This window comes from Ambystoma mexicanum, chromosome 1q, assembly GCF_040938575.1.
Source record: "Ambystoma mexicanum isolate Mex_15411 chromosome 1q, UKY_AmexF1_1, whole genome shotgun sequence".
Taxonomy (NCBI): domain Eukaryota; kingdom Metazoa; phylum Chordata; class Amphibia; order Caudata; family Ambystomatidae; genus Ambystoma; species Ambystoma mexicanum.
The window spans coordinates 540,473,242-540,490,275 of record NC_090922.1 but is presented as its reverse complement, the minus strand read 5'-3'; the positions used below and the strand labels follow the sequence as shown (position 1 = coordinate 540,490,275).

Sequence of the window (17,034 nt, the reverse complement as noted above, 5' to 3'; positions counted from 1 at the left end):
CACAGTGTTGGAAATACTGTATATCTGGCTGCTGCCAGCTCATCCTAAAGGAGCTAAGCCAGGAGCAGCCACAGAATCTCTTCCAGGCAGTTATATCAGTCACAGCACTTCATAATACAGATAAGGATTGTCTTCAATGGACATTAATCAGGAAGACAGCATATCTAACATTATGCCTTGACAAAGCACTCTGTAAGCATGAAACATGTGCCAGCAACTTTATGCAATCATTTTTATTTTCAACCATAATAAACAAATGGTACCCCTGCATTACCACCGCAAAAACCAACAAAGCGCTGTATGTTTTCAAATCTAATCAATGTGTAACTGTGCTAACAAGGGGTATTCTACTTGCATGTTTACTCTGTCAGGGATGTAAAACTCCCTCAAAGAGCTAAGTTTAATAACAATGATGATTTTAGGGATACTTTCTGACTTCTCCTTTTTAAGAACAATGTTTCATATTGAGGGTGCCTGGCCAACTTGCTCATTCTCAGAGCATCTGTTTCACGTGATGGTTCGCACATTTGTTAAAGATGTTTTGATCTTATGAAGATTAACGCAATTGTTGCTCAAACTACACTTTTGCTGTAGTTCTAACTTACCTCTCATTACACCCTTCTTCCATAAGTGCATGTTTGTGCTTGGTATCAGTTATGGCAGCAAGACCAACCCAATTTTTTTTTTAAATCAATAAAGTGAGAGGACAGAGGGCAATCCAGACTGTCCACCAGCCCGATACTCACAGCCAAAGTAGCAGGAAAAGATCAGGATGAGGATGAAGATGATCAGGAATGTGATATCAGTCTCCAGGATTCCTGTAACCGAAGAGGAGAAGGAGAAGAATTAACTCTCAAACAAGATGACGCTATAGATACAAAAAACAGTATGGCAGAGAAGCTGGGCAGCAGGGCATACAGACATAGGCTGGAAAGACAAACTTAAACTGTTTAAGTTCACTGAAGGTCTCTGAGGAAGGGCAGTATGTTCCACAAAGAAATGTGAGTAAACAAATAACTCTTCCTTTACATGTCGAGTAGGAAGAGCAGCACATATCTCAAAATGTAATGAGGCCACTTCCACCCAGCCATTCACCTCACTTATGACCTGAAGCGAACTAATGGTCAGTTTGACTAATGTGAGGCTAAAACCCAATATATATAGTGAGATGAGAGATCTCAGTGAGTATGTTATGTGAGGTACAATGTTCGTACAGCTGAATCTCCACCACTTACCATACCCCTACATGTCCAAAGCTGCACACAGCTTCAACAGTATCTGTGTGTGTCCACAAGCAGAGTCTCCTCAGATCTCCAGCAGGTGCCTGCATCTTCACCAAAGGCCTTGTTCACCAGTTGAGCTCTTGAATTGAGGGGAACATGCCTGTCACTGAGCCACTGATCTCCATTGACTCCTTCAATGATAGCAACTCCTCAAGAAACTGCATGTTCATCTACCATGATGGAATCACTAAGTGTCCCATACACTGTCCTTTCTGCCACTACTCACTACTCTTTTTGTGAGTGATGCTCATCAACAAATTCAATCATTTCCTCTTATAACTATGGCATGTGTATCCTTCGAGAGATCTTACCAAATTCATCTGCAGAGAAGTGCCGGGTCCAAAAGGACTTCCCATTGGTGAGGACCATCTCGTACTCCAGTTCCAACCCATCGCCCTGTGAACAGGAATTGATAGTAAGTCTTGGGGAGTCACACGGTACACTAAAAGGTCAATGTGTTATATGTATTTTAAGACATGCTTTGAAACTTAGGGTTTCGGTCTGTCGAAAAAGCATATTTGCAATCTAGTCAGGAGATGCTAATCCAGTCCTGGTTTTAACTTTGTATCTGGGGGCTTGTAGTTCTGGGTATATAATGGCGAGATCTGGCACTATAAGTCCCAGAATGCCAAGATAAATCCAAGAGTAAACTAGCACCTCCTTAATGGAATGGGACATGTTGGCATCTATCTGACATTAACCTTTCAATTAGAGGCACCATTTGCAGAAATATGCCTCAGACACTAAACCATTCTAACAGGCAGCTAGCAGCTAACACGGCAGACTAAACTATAGCAATGTAAATAAAACATGACATGAACCATTCCTACCAGTTAACACCTCACTGAACATGGAAGACTGTAGAGAAGGAGCAGGACTCACCCCACATTTGCTCAGGGCAATATACCACCATCTTTCTCTCACAGAACGGAAGCTCCTTCCACTGTTACAGGACAAATAGCGAATTCCATCCTCTGACAACAACTTAGAAAAAGAAAGAGACAAAGAAAAATGTTAACCAGAACGGTTGTTTAAAAGAAAGAGGGGGTGAGCAAGGGGAAACATATAAAGAAGAGACAATAATCAGACATTGAGGACAATAATGAAGGTACAGAAGGGAAGGAAGGAAACAACAGACTAGGAACAGAATGAGAGCAATGGAGTATGATATTTGTCAGAAATTGTATTATGGAGAGAGATGTACACTAGGTGAAGGAATACAAGTGTTTTGGAAAAGGAGATAATGAGGGCAAACCAAGGAGTGCGAGTAAGAATCAAGGTTTTATGTATAGTCAGTCATGTTTATTTCAGAAATATATTTGCAAATTATTGGGTCTCAACCCTTCTTCATATGCTCTAGAATAATGGGGTAACGTATATCATAACGCAAAATGCATTTTCTCAAGCTAATAACCATTGAAAAAATGTCTGCACTCAGAAATATAACACTTAAATGTCAGAAATGAAGAGTGCAAATGCTAATACAAAACATACAGAAAGAATCAACATAATCAGAAAAAAACTACCTTTGCTGAGGACAAAGCAAATGACATACAGCCACAATACTATTAAATAAATCATAACGAAAAAGTTATACAATTTGAAATTTCAGAGAGAAACACATGTGTGTTCTATGCATATGTTCCAATGTTAAAATATCAAAATGTATGTCACTATAAGAGATCAGTTGTTTAGTCAAAAATCCTGCATAGAAAAATGTTGATGAATAATTATGAAGTTAATAGAACAACTCAAGTTTCGGCTTTTGTAGTCATGCGTCAAATATACACGTGTATAACTGTACTTAGACAGGAGTTCCATATGACACAAAGTCAAAACAAATTAAGAATAAGCTTAAAAAACCTTGGTCAAGAACCTGCTTGAGGTATGATTTAGTAATTTCATGCACTTGCCGGATTGTTCATGAGAGTCCACATATTTAGGAATGAAAATGAAAAGGAGGACCAAAGTAGAACTCATGAAGAGAAATCCAGGCCAAAGGATTGATTATTTGGACAAGATTGCTTCTTGCAATGGTAGGTCACTTATAATGCGCTTTAGGTTCGGCTTTTTGCCAAGTGGTAAGGTATTCAAATGGAGAATAGACACCTCTCTCCAAAGGTCTGCTTGTTCACACTGCACGCAAGTAGAGGAGGACACTAAGCATTGTATGCTCTTATGCAAGTTATATACGAAGATAAGGCAGAAGACCCTTTACCCCTTGTTTAGGGATGCAGGTACCAGAAACATTAGGTTGGCTTTGCAATACCTATTAGTTGCAGACCAGCCTACAGTCTTAGTAGCTCTACAAAGCTACATTTGTATTGCACTAAGGATGAGATATCGTTACATAGATGGGCCACCGGCCCCCTCATAATTATGTGGTACTACCTTTAAACTTTATACAGTATGATGTATCAATAATTATTTATGTATTTTTTTTAACTCTTTATTGTTTTGAACAATGCAGTGGTTCAGTGAGCCAACCCACCCTCACCTCACATTATCACAAACATATTTCCGTTTAATACATATTTGTTGAATTATTGTCATCATAACTGGCATGCTCATTTACCCTTTGTCCTAGAGATATCTCCCCCTTCTCCCGTCTCATACTCGCCCACAACTAATATACCACATCCAACTGCTCCCTTCGCCACTGTTGATAAACCCACCCGGGTCTCCTTCCTCATCATTTGCCACAATCTCCTGGGATTGTTGCATCAAATATTGTTTGTACGGATCCCATACATCTTTTGGTCTAGCAACTGAGTGCACCATTCTCCCATATTCCAATTTGTTGTAGTAAAGGATGTCTTCTTTCCACCATACTATAGTAGGCTGTTTGGGTCTGTTTTAAGAGTGTGAAGACCTGTTATTGATAAATTGTGTTTTTTCTCCCAATGAAGTTCTTATTTATTTCTGTAACCACTGATAAAGAATGAAACATGTTGGGAGTTTTAGGGTGTTGTATAGTTGCCAACATATCTCAATGAATTATTGAGTCAAATTGAACCACATGATTGTACACATGAGGATTCGTTTATTAAGGATATTAGATGTTTTAAGAGAGTAACCTGCAGGATAGGGACTGTCTTTTGTACTTGACAGAAGTATTTATCACTATACGGGCTCTTTGGTAGTTTTAGCTATCAAGTGAGTGAGCGAAACTGTTCATCGGAAGGTACTTTGAACTTTATTCCAAGTGATAGGAAGTTAGAATCTCATTTTATAGATTCAAATGCATATTGTGGGATAAAAAGAAAAAAGAAATAAATCGTGTTTTATGGCAGAAAAGTACTCTGTATTTTGGTTTTAAAGTTATGAATTGTGTAATTGCTTTTGATATAATAAAGTGCTATAATTAACTGTTACAGTGTATGGTAAAATTGTATCAACGGTTGCAATTGCTCAAAGAGTGGTGTTTTTTGTTGCAAAAGGGGTTACAACATAGAGGCAACAAGATTCTCTAGTTTAGAATCTGTCGCAAGCCTAACTTTGGGGATGAATCTCGGGGCCGTTTAAATTTTCCCCAGAGTCTTTCTTGTGTTATTTGGTGGGCCTACCCTATACCATTGCTACCCTTCTCTTAGCCAGCATAGTTATTGTCCAAGCAGTTTCCGCACTCGGCCAATGACCTCTCTGGTGTAACCAAGCAGGGCCACTACCGGATCCCGTTCCACTCTCTCCCCATTAATGTCAAACACTTCCTCCCAATACTGCATTACTGGTGGACAGTTCGAGGCTAGAAGTAAACAAATATGCCGGCGTCGGCGCACACCGAACACACTTATCCGCCATTTTAGGAACAAATGTATGTAGAATCACCGGGGTGTAATAAAATTGATGCAGGAATTTAAAATGGATCAGCTTAATCCTGCTGTTGAGAGCTATTTTCCTTGTATGCGCACATCAGTATTCCCACACCTGGTCAGTTACAGCCCACCCCCCAAATGAACCTCCCATTTCTCCCGTGATGTAGACACACAGTCCCCCCTGGCCTCCTGTAGCCTACAATAAAGATTGGAAACCACCCTGCAAGTGTTTACCCCTTCTATTGTTTTATCTAAAATAGGGGATACCACCAGTTCTTGTGGGAAGGTGGGGAACAATAAAGTCTAGGGGTTTAACCACTCCACTAACTCGCAGCTCTTCAATCATCAAAAACAGTCCCTCAGGAAAGAGGTACCTAAAGCAGGAAATACCTAGTCGCTTCATGAATCGTATAAACCCCATCTCACGGGTCAATGGCACCCCCCGGATGTGTATGGTCGGGAGCCATGGGGAGTACAGGACCTCTCCCTTCCCCTTCTTCTAAATGCGCGCACAAGACCTGCATGTCAATTACACAATTTTTTCAACCTTGGACGCTCTGGCAGGCGTTGTCAATATCACTGCTCGTAACAAAGGGTGCCGCAAGGGCTCGCTCCACGTCTACATGCCTCCTATCTGCCCCATCCCCAAACCAGTACAGTAGGAATCCTGCCTGTGACACCTCATAGCACATCTCGAGGTCTGGTAACGCCAGCACCTTTCTCACCGTCCAGTGGTGCAGTCAATTTCCACCATGACATGCGTGGTTGCTTTATAAACCGGCACACCACTTATTGTGCCTCCCCGAAAGAATGACTTGGGCTGCGCTAGTGGTATATTCAAAAACACAAAGAAACCGAGGGAGCAAAACCATTTTTAATAATGAAATTCTTCCGTACAAGCTGAGAGGCAGCCCCTTCCACCTGTCCTCTGCCCTGCGATTATGCTTCAGTGCTCTAACATAGTTGCGCTCGTATAATACCTCTGGAGACCATGCTATGTCTATGCCCCAATACAGGCTATGGACCATGTGCCATTGAAATCCAAAGCCGTCATTGAACTGCTTGGTAGAGTCGGTAAGCAGAAAAAGCACCAACGTTTTCACATTAATACTCAGACCTGAAAGATCACCAAAGTTCAATACATCCATCATGATCGGCCCCAGGTTAACTCCCGGTTTTTTAACATACATCACCATGTCATCCGCCGGGAGGGAGATCACCACCCTATTATTATATACCTGTATCCACCTATGTACATGTCCATCTCTAATTAATTCAGCAAATGGTTTGATCGCTATGGCGAACAACAGTGGCAACAACAGACTTCCATGCCTCATGCCCCTTCTCAACAGAACAGACGTAAGCTGCCTATTCAGCCGAATACGTGTGACAGGTTGGGTGTAAAGTAAACCATTCTCCCATCCCCATTCTACGCAATACAGTAAATAGAACGGCCGATTCAACCGAGTCAAACGCTTTTTCAGCATCAAGTAGTACCGCCACAACATCGTCCTCCTGCGGGCCCACAGACAGTAAACCAAACATTCTCCGCAAGCCATAGGAAGTCGATCGCCGAGGTATAAATCCAGACTCATCGTAGCGTACACATGTCTACATTAGAGGTGCTAATCTGGTTGCTAACAGTTTAGCCAAGATTTTATTATCTAAATTGATAAGCGACATTGCGTAGTAAAATAAAACCAAATCCGCCTCCTTTCCGGGTTTCAACAGTATTGTGACCACTGCCTCCCTCAGTGACCGGCAGTTCACCTTGTTGGAAAACGCTTTGATACACCTCCAAAAAGATACGGAGCTAACATTGAAGTGAAATATTTATAAAACCCAGATGTAAAACCATCAGGCCCTGGGGCTTTCCCAGACAAAAGAGCCTTAATTGCCTCAATAACTTCTTTCTCTGTGATAGGTCAGCATACCCACTCCCTTTCCTCATCACCGCACCAATAGAGTGTCACCCGGCCAAAAGAATGACTTATCTCCGGCTGTGAAGCCTGCGAAAGTGGGAGTACTGCCGCATATAGAGTGCACAGAACTCCCTCACTATATCATCTTCTGCATATTGCCAATCCACTTGCTCATTCTTGACTGCCAGTATCTGCTCTCTTGGCCTGTCGGCCTTGGCTGCCATTGCGAGCAGCCTACCAGGGTGACGATCCTCCCCGTATTGCCGGACTGCTACCTCTCCCGACAGATATGTCACTTCCCTCTCGGCGATCCCCCTGAATCAGTCCACCTGCTCATTGAGCTCCTTCTGTACTACTGGGTGCCACCTTGACTTGCAAGCACTGAATGCACGCTTCACTCTCTGTCAGCTCTCTTCTTATTGGCTTCAATACTTCAGAATCCCTTCAGATGCACTCCCCCCTCACTAAACATTTAAAGGTTTCCCACAGCATAGAGCTTGAAGTGGCAGAGCCTATATTTTCCTCAAAGAACATGTCCACCATATTGGTTATTCCGGCTCGAAACACCTAATCGATCAACCATTAATTCTTAAATCTCCACAATGGTCTGCCACCCATCCTTCCCAGCATCTCCAAGGCCAACACCACTGGTGCATGATCTGACAGTGTACGTGCCAATATGATGATTTCAGTTACCCACCCCGCTATCTTATCCGAGATCAACAAATAATCCAGTCAGGACGCCGATTGATGAACCATGGAAGAGAATGAACAACCCCACACCGTCCCATGTCTCGCCCTCCAGATATCCAGCAACTTTCAAGCCCAGCATAGGTCATGTAGCCTGCCAGTCGATTTGGGGCCAGTCTGACCGCCTCCCAGGCCTATCTAAATTCGGCTTCATTACAGCATTAAAATCCCCCACCGAAATGTTCATCCCAGTGGAGTGTTTATTTAGTTGTTTGTCCACCCACTCTAGCGTGTCCACTGTATCCTGATTAGGACCATAATAATTAAGTAAGCTGACTATCTGACCATCTAGGCTCCCTGTCACCAACAGTGCTCTCCCCTCCTGGTCCTTGACCACCTTTGTCAGATGGAAGCCCACTGCTCCCCATATTAGCATGCAGACCCACCTAGAGTAAGAGAAATATTAAGAGAAGTATCGGTGACACCCGAATCCATGCCCAAAACATGTCTCCCCAGATGAAGTCAAATGTGTCTCTTGTAGGCACACTATGTCAACATGATGTTGCTGTTAGTCTAGAAAATACCCTACCATAGAATAAGCGGTATAATATATTGGCCGAAAACCAACCGCATTATATGCCCATTACCGCCAGTACAGAATCGTCAGCATAACCATAGAGCGTCCATTTTGTACCAAGAAAATTCGCCATTTTGCTTTCTCTTGCTTTTCTGTTCAAACGCTTTGCAAAAGTGAATTCTATTTCGTTCTGCCCCTGCACAGAGCGAGGCCACAAGTTACACGTTGAGAGACTAGCCCAGACAGAAATACATTGCTTTCCGCCCTCACAAGTCCTTGAAGGCGAGCAGAGAGGAATTTAATCACCAAGCAGGTGCCAGCTAGTCTTGCTGAAACCGCAGAAATAGACAGCTAAAGACATGAATTAAACTCTCTTTCACGGCCCCCCTTACTGAGCCCCTTTAGATCAAGCTGACCTCTAGCACACAAATAGAAACTAGAAGATAGATTGCTTTGGAATGTGTCTCTCCTACGAACACAGCTTGCGCACAGAACAAGAGCATTATGTTCTGTGTAACAAAGAATAGTGTCTGCGCCTTCGCAGATTGCAAACTGTTGATGAATAAATTTCTTAGAAGGTGTCATACTCGTCATAATTGTCAATCACCGAACCCATATGTCACTGACTGATAATATGATGATCTTTTGGTATATATGTAACTGTTGTAGAATGCTCGCTCTCTTGCGTCTCACGAGGTCTCTGGTGACACATGTTGCGAGATGTGAGATTCAGTCGGCCGACTGAGACCATTTGCTTTGCAATAAACCCTAGATTTTGGGAATTGAACCTTGTGTCTGGTGTATCAGTTTGTGTATGGTGATTGTGCCTTGTTTCCATGCGCGAGGGTCTTCAGGGCCTGTCAAAAGGATGGCGCCCGAATAGGGACCCTCCCCCATTTGCTTCATCGTATACATTGAAATTTGAAGAAGGCTGAAAAAACGAATCGAGGACGAGGCCGTTTCCGCCGGGATCGAGAGGTGTTTGGGGCACCCCTGTGAAAGTGATTAGAGACCCCTTTGCAGATCTGTATACAACCGGTCCCTCATCAAAGCATCCGCCCAGAGAGCAAGAAGGCGAGGGTCCCGAAACAAGGCAGATTGAACCAGATACGCAGACATGACAATCCTTGGTTGCATCTGTATACGGACGAATTGCATCTTGAGAGACAAGTTGATTGATCAGGTGAGTCGTGCCCCGATTGTTAACAGCCCTGATATTGGTTGAGAGTTACTCTTGCAAGATTAAACGCCCAGGGTGAGGTACGAATAAGATCAAACATGCCTGGGAAATTGTCTTCCTGTCTAGTGCCTGGGAAATTGTCTTCCTGTCTAGTGGGATTTTTCCACTGTGGTAGACAATCTTTGGAAACTGGTATGGAATAGGGGCAATAATGTTTTGTGAAATGTGGCATAGGCAAGCCAGACACGTAGAAGATTTGCAATGGCCGAAAAATTGTAGTTTTGAGATGCCACGAATAGAGCATTTGGAATCAGGATTGCTGCGCAAGAAAGCACGCCCTGTGACATTTGATGTCATTAGAGATTGGAGGAAGGAAGCTAACCTCTGTTTAAGAAGTAGAGAAAAACATGCGCGTAGGCATAAATCTAATGCAGGTAGAGTGCTGGAACAGGAAAAAAAGCAGTGGGATAAGGATATCAGGAGAGCAGATGTGAGCCTTCAATTAGGCATAGAAAAAATATATCCTCAACAAGAGTTGCATGCATCGGATGAACTAATCAATAAGATTTTAAATGAGAAAAGGCAAGACCGCCCCAAAAGTAAGATTGACACAATTGCACCAGTGCCCATTGCTCAACCAGAACCCAGGTTGCCATCCACCCTTCCAGTTGTTCCATCTGCACCAGCCCCTCCCGAACACGAGGCCCCACTCCCCCCTCCACCTACCGAGCTTGAATCCGCAGCTATCAGAGAAGGCAGCGTTGGAGAGGCGGGGCCTACACAGAGCGTGTGTGCTAGAATAACCCGTAGTGCGGTCAGCAGGGAAAGGAAGAGAGTTGAAAGAACAAGCAGAAATATACATCGAAGGAAATGATGAAGCATCGACGCTGGGGTCGATGTATGATTATAAGAAGCTCAGTGAAAAACAGGTATTGTTGGAATGCATGGGAGAATATATTATGGAAAGATGGAAGCAATTAACTGGTATGGTGCCGCTGCAGAAGTTGCGGGATTTGAATGCCTTTTCACGATTGAGAGAAAGTGATTCAGAAATGAAGGAGCATGTGGACAGGTTATTCGAGTATAAAGATGAACTTGATGAATTATATTTAGACATGTTTTCTGCTCCTGGGTTTCGGTACAAAGAGGTAAAGAAAGGGAGACGAGGGTCTGCAAAGTATGTACCGGTTAGTGAAGAAATTAAAATATGTACGCGAGAAGCGCTTAGATGAATTATGGATGCTAGTATTCCTATAACAGAGGTATATGATACATTTGAACTGTACACGATAGAGATGCAAAGGAAGGCATTACAAGTAATGGTTGAATATTTACAAGATAAATATGTTGAGAGAAATGACTGCTGTCCCTCTGAGTTAATGACAGTATATAAGAGAGCGTGTATGTCCGAAACTGAAAAGACAGCTCTATCCCTTGATCTAGCTATAGTACTTAATAGAAGAGAGAAAGGAGGGAAAGCTAGTGCAATATTTCCAATGAGAGAGGTCCCTCCCACTTTTGTGCCAAAAACAGAAACGCCAGGTGTGAACGGAGCTCCAGCATAAGTAACAGAAGCACATTACACAGCACAATATGTACATGTCCCTTTCTCTAGACAAGAGGTGAAGAATATTTTTAAAAAACAATCCCTGATATAAGAAAGAATTCAGCGGGATTCTATAAAGAAATTGAATCGTATTTGAAATCGGCAATTTTTTTTAATAAAGTATTTTATTATTATTATTATAGTACAACAATCACAAAAATCAACAAAAGCAAAACAACACAAAGACTGTCATGGTCATCAATAATCAACAGAGGTAATACACATCTCACCAAAAGTCAAATGTCTTTCTCAGTACATATATTAGCGTGTAATACTAATTACCCAGTGCACGTATCCCCGCATGTAGGAGGGGTTCTCAGGTCGCTTCTTCTTCCCATCTATCCCATATTTTTGAGGCCTTGTTGGGACAGCCTCGTGCTAAGTAGACCCTATGCTCCATCATAGCGCATGCGTCCATATCCGATTTCCATTTGTCCAATGTCGGGGAGTCAGGGGTTCCCCTTTTCTGCGCTATATTGCGCTTAATCAGTCCCATCGCCGTATGCAGGAGCAACCGAAATCGGCAATTTTTAATATGAGCGAGATTGACCTATTATTCCCTGTAATCCTCCCAGCAGATATATGGAAGCAAATTAGGAATGTAGATGATCATGAAAGTTTGGGTGCTACATGGGAAAATTTAATAAAAGAGGATGTGGATAGAAAAGCTGGCGAAAAGCCATTGTCAAATATGTCAGCGTTACCAGCACGAATAGTACCGAAATTGAAGGTTATAGTGCTCGAAAGAAGAATTGTATGGGACAAACTAACTGCATGCGTGCAAGGAAAAAATGAGTTGGCTACTGACTATTTCAATAGATTTGAAGAAGTGTTTACAGATTTTAGTGGTCAAGATCTAAGCACTGAACCGGGGAAAAGACTATTTGTTGACAAGTATGTGAGAGGTATACCTCAAATCCAAAATTTGATGATGACATCTGAAAGCGCATTGCAGGCAAAATCACAGAGTGAGGTATTACACATGGCCCAGTACTATAAAAATAGAGTAAATACAGAAAAAGAAAAGGAAGCAAAAGATAGAGTGAATCTAAAGACAAGTGTGTTACTACAGCAGGTAGCGAATAATAATAGGGGTAGAGGAAATGCGCAGGGAAGAGGGAATTACTCCAACATGCATGGAGGTCCACTTGGACTAAATCAATGTGCATACTGTAAGGAAGAGGGTCATTGGCGAGCACAGTGTCCGCATTTGCAGAATAGAAATGGGAATGGCCCGAGACGATAGAACAGAGGTCGCCCGGGGACACAGGGGCAAAATAGAAATACTGGTGCGCCACAAAGTCAGAATAACCTAGGAAACAATAACCAGAATCAGAACCAGAATCAAAATCAGCAGAATGGAGCAGGAGGTGGAAATATTTTTGATACTCAATCAAATACATATTATTCTGGTGACTTTACATCCGATGATGTATTGTTCTGCTAGGACAGCCCAAGACAGGGGTCGGAATCCGTGTCTATTCCCGTTGACCAGAAAGGACCCTACGTAAAAATGAAGGTTGGGAATAAGGAGCACACCTTTATAGTGGACACAGATGCACAGAAGTGCTCAATAGACCATCATTTGGTTCTGGAAATACCACTGTCTGGGCAAAAAAATGTTTCAGTAGGGTTCGCAGGCACCCAGTAATTAGCTCTGTGTCACAGTCAGTGCCTATAACACTAGGACCATTCACTGAGTCTTGCCCGTTTCTGTTGACACAAAATTGCAGAGAGAATCTATTTGGTTTAAACTTGTTGAAAATAGTAAGTGTGGTGATTCATTGTTCCCCGGATTGAGTTTTTTTGACGATTTCACCACAGAAAGTGCCAGTGTCCCAATTCTTGTCCAGACCCCTGCCAACAGAATTAAGTAAAGTACCGACTTGCTTATGGGCAATGAATGATAACGATGTTGGTTGTTTGAAAATAGAGCCGGTGAGAGTTGCTTTAAAAGAGGGAGTAATATTGCCACGTATCCCACAGTATAAAATCTCGTTGGAAGGAGAGAAAGCACTCCCGGGAGGATAGCTCAGCGGCAGCGTGCGCGTCTTGGAAGCAAGACGACATGAAGCAACAACAGGTTCGATCCCCGGGTCCGCGCTTAGAAACCTCTGGGTGTTTAAGCGCATTATAAATACGTAACTAAGACAAAAAAAAACGCAACTAAGAAAAACAAACAATTCCTGTAACAGCGCCTCGATGCCTGCGGGCTGTGTGAGCGCTTTATAAATGTAAAATAAAAAAAATAAAAAACTGAAAAGCATTGTTTCGGATTTGGTTAAAAGAAACGTGATTGAAGAAAATACTGGCAGCACTTGTAACAGTCCCATTCTTCCAGTTTATAAGCAAGGCGGTAATGAAATACCGGTCCATTTCATAATTGATTTACGCGCAATGAATAAAGTAGTTGAGCCCCAATTTCCGTTGGTCCCAGATGTCACTACCATTTTGATAATGATTCCGGCTTCGGCTTCATATTTTAGTGTAGTCGATCTTAAGAATACATTCTTTAGCATTCCTGTACACCCAGATAGCAGATACCTATTTGCTTTCACACTAGGAGGGCGATCTTTCACATACACACGAATTCCACAAGGTTACACTGAGAGCCCAAGTATTTATAGCAGAGCATTAAAAGAACAACTAGACATGCTAGAGCTACCTGCGGGTTGTGTACTATTGCAGTACATTGATGATTTGTTGATTGCTGCTGACTCAGAAGATATTTGCAAAGAAGGTACCGCCATGTTGTTGACACATTTAGCATTACATGGTCATAAAGCTTCTTTAAAAAAGAGTTCCACTATTGTCGAAAGGAGGCGGCCTATTTGGGCTACCTACTTTCGAAAGAGGGAAGAAGACTGATACCAGAAAGGATAGAGAGTATCTCTGGTATGCCTATTCCAAAAACACAGAAGCAAGTCAGAGCCATAATAGGCATGGCTTCATATTGCCGGCAGTGGATAGCGAATTTCTCAATGATTGTAAAACCAATGGTGGCATTAACAAAAAAGGATGTTGCCCTACCTTTGCCATGGAATGAGGAATGCCAGAATGCATTGGATCTGCTCAAAGTTGCTTTGTGCTCAGCTCCAGTTCTGTCCACACCAAATTATGAAAAGGTTTTTAAATTATTTGTGCATGAGAATGAGGGTTGCGCGCTGGCTGTATTGACCCAGGAACAAGGCGGAAGAAATAGACCATACGGTTATTTTTCTTCCGCGCTGGACCCTGTAGCATGTGCTTTGCCGCGTTGTTTACGAGCTGTCGCCGAAGCTGCTGCGTCAGTAAAACAAACCGAGGGAATGGTGTTGGGGCACGCCTTCATTTTGATGGTGCCCCAGACAGTAGACATTCTTTTGAACAGAACGCAGATGCAACATCTCACATCAGCTAGATTGACTAGATATGAAATTGTCCTGTTTGCACCACATATTCAAATTCAGAGGTGTTGCGCTTTGTATCCTGCAGAATTAATGCCCCCTCCCAATGAAGAAGTGGGTGAGAATGAATCACCTCCCCATGATTGTTTAATGGTCACTGAGGGAGAAACAAAAGGGAGAATTGATCTAACAGACACCCCGCAGAAACAGCCAGACGGAGAACTGTTTTGTGATGGTTCTTGTTTTAAATTACCTGATGGCAGGTCAACTGCTGCCTACACCATCACGACACTAAAGACTATTGTAGAGAGCAAAAGAATTCCATGCAATTCAGCGCAGGTAGCAGAAATTATAGCATTGACAAGAGCATGTCACATTTCTGAGAATCTAAATGTAAACATATATACTGACATCCAGTATGCATTTGGGGTGGTGCACAATTTTGGCCGACTCTGGTCTGAGAGGGGTTTCCTATCATCTCATGAGGCAAAAATCCAACATGGCACTTTGATAGCGCGATTGTTGTCTGCACTTTCGTGTCTAAAGCGACTGGCAATAATGAAATGTGAGGCGCATAAGAAACTAACATGTAACGTGGGAAAAAGAAACGCATTTGCAGACAAAATTGCAAAACAAACTGCAACTGATTTACACACGAAAATGTTGATAGTACAGTCAGAAAAAGTGCCCTGCATGATAGAAAACAGGATTGCCACAGTCAAAGAGATGCAGGCGGATGCAACTGCTGATGAAATAAAAGGATGGGCTAAGGGCTCCGTAGAACTAGATTTAGACGGTTGCTGGGTGGACAAAGAATGTAGGAAGTGGATGCTGCCCAACTCCTACATAGCTGCAATGGTCACCATGGCCCACAGCCCCACTCAGGTATGTGCGAAAAAGATAATTCAGTAACTGGCTACAGTATGGGAGAGCCCGCACACAAAAACAAAATGCTGAGAGACTAGTTCAGAATTGTATGATGTGTTTGCAACACAATATTGGGAAAGGAACAGCCACTCCAACAGGTAGTTTTGCGCCCCCCCTCAATGCCCTTTGAAGTTATCCATTTTGATTTCATAGAAATGGAAAGATGTCAGAATCTGAAATACATCTTGGTGGTAGTATGTGCGTTCAGTAAGTGGGTGCAAGCGTACCCGCTAAAGGACTGCACAGCAATGAGCACGGCAAAAATGACGCTAAAAGAATATTTTTCCCGATTCGGCCTGCCACGGGTCATATGGTCAGATAACGGCCCGCATTTTGTTGCCGCCGTAATATTACAGATTTGTGCAGGCCTTCAGATTGATAAACGATTCCATTGTGCCAGGCACCCGATAAGTGCCGGTCTTGTTGAACGCCAGAATGGCATATTGAAAAACTAAATAAGCAAGATATGTTCAGGGAGTCAATTAAAATGGATAGATGCATTACCTTTATCTTTGTTGTGTATGTGCACATCCGTGCAAGCAAGAACTGGACTCTCCCCAAACGAGATTGTGATGGGGAGACCTGCTAATGTTTGGTGTGTGGCGCAGCCCAGGCGCTTGAGTGACATAGAATACCCTGTGCTTAGTACATATTGTAACATTTTAATGCAGAAGCTTTGTTTGATTCATCAGCAGGTGCAGGAGGCTCTTCCTGTCAGATATACAGGCCTGGGGCATTGTCTGCAGCCAGGCGATTGGATCTGATAATAAAACTTTTAGAGGAACTCATCACTTGCACGAAGGTGGCGTGGCCCTTACCAGGTACTCCTGGCAATGCAACGGCAGTCCGTGTGGATGGTCGGAAGGCGTGGATCCATACCACACACACAAAGAAAATTCCATTGCCATAGAAAGAACTGCCTGATCCGCACGACCAGAAAGAAACAGCTGCCCCTGATTCGAAAGACACCATTGCCAGTTCTCTACCACAATTTCTGCCTGAGCCTGAGAGAAAGCCTGTGAGGATTGCTAAAAAGGAGAAAGTGCTAAATGTGCCCCAACTTTGCCCAGCTGAATCTGCATCGTCACAGACTGGCATAAAGCCTGCATCATCACTTGTAGCATCACAGGCCGATACTGAGCCTGCATCTGGAAGTGCATCTGTGCTGTTCAGTGATCACATAGTACCTGGAGCAAAAAGGTACAACCTACGTTCTCAAAATCGACAGTGAGCTGATCTGCACGGTTTTAGTGTTGCCTCTATTCCCATCACGGATGAATTGGGAATCGGAGGCCTAGGGAAGTGGAGTGTGGTGGCTGTACCAATCTGGGAGCTCTGGAACGCGGCTTCCCGGTGCTATCTTTGAAAATAAAAACCCATTTGTCGATCACCCAGTGCGAACAAGCGGGGCGCTTATGGTACGAAGGCAATTGATCTTTGCTCTCGAGTTATTTGAGCAATGTGCAAGAGCACGATCATCTTGCCTTACGTTTAGCAATCAAGGCTGCCAAGAACTGGCCTAAGCGCTTTGTTAACATTTTTGAATTTGTTGGTGTTTCAACATTTGGTGGTGTTTCAACGGGTGCGGCTGTGCGAAGTATTCATGATGAACATTATTGGAGAGGAAGAATCACGCATGATGCCCATA

The 17,034-nt window shown here is 43.0% G+C and overlaps 1 protein-coding gene across 1 annotated transcript in view; it reads right to left on the bottom strand.

Annotated features, from left to right (window-relative positions):
- Window positions 1-17,034, bottom strand: part of TMEM145 (transmembrane protein 145) — a 236,395-nt gene that overhangs the window by 156,845 nt on the left and 62,516 nt on the right. The window contains 3 exon segments of the mRNA XM_069640963.1: window positions 747-818; window positions 1,595-1,679; window positions 2,166-2,267. Of these exon segments, the coding sequence (XP_069497064.1) occupies window positions 747-818; window positions 1,595-1,679; window positions 2,166-2,267 (259 nt within the window).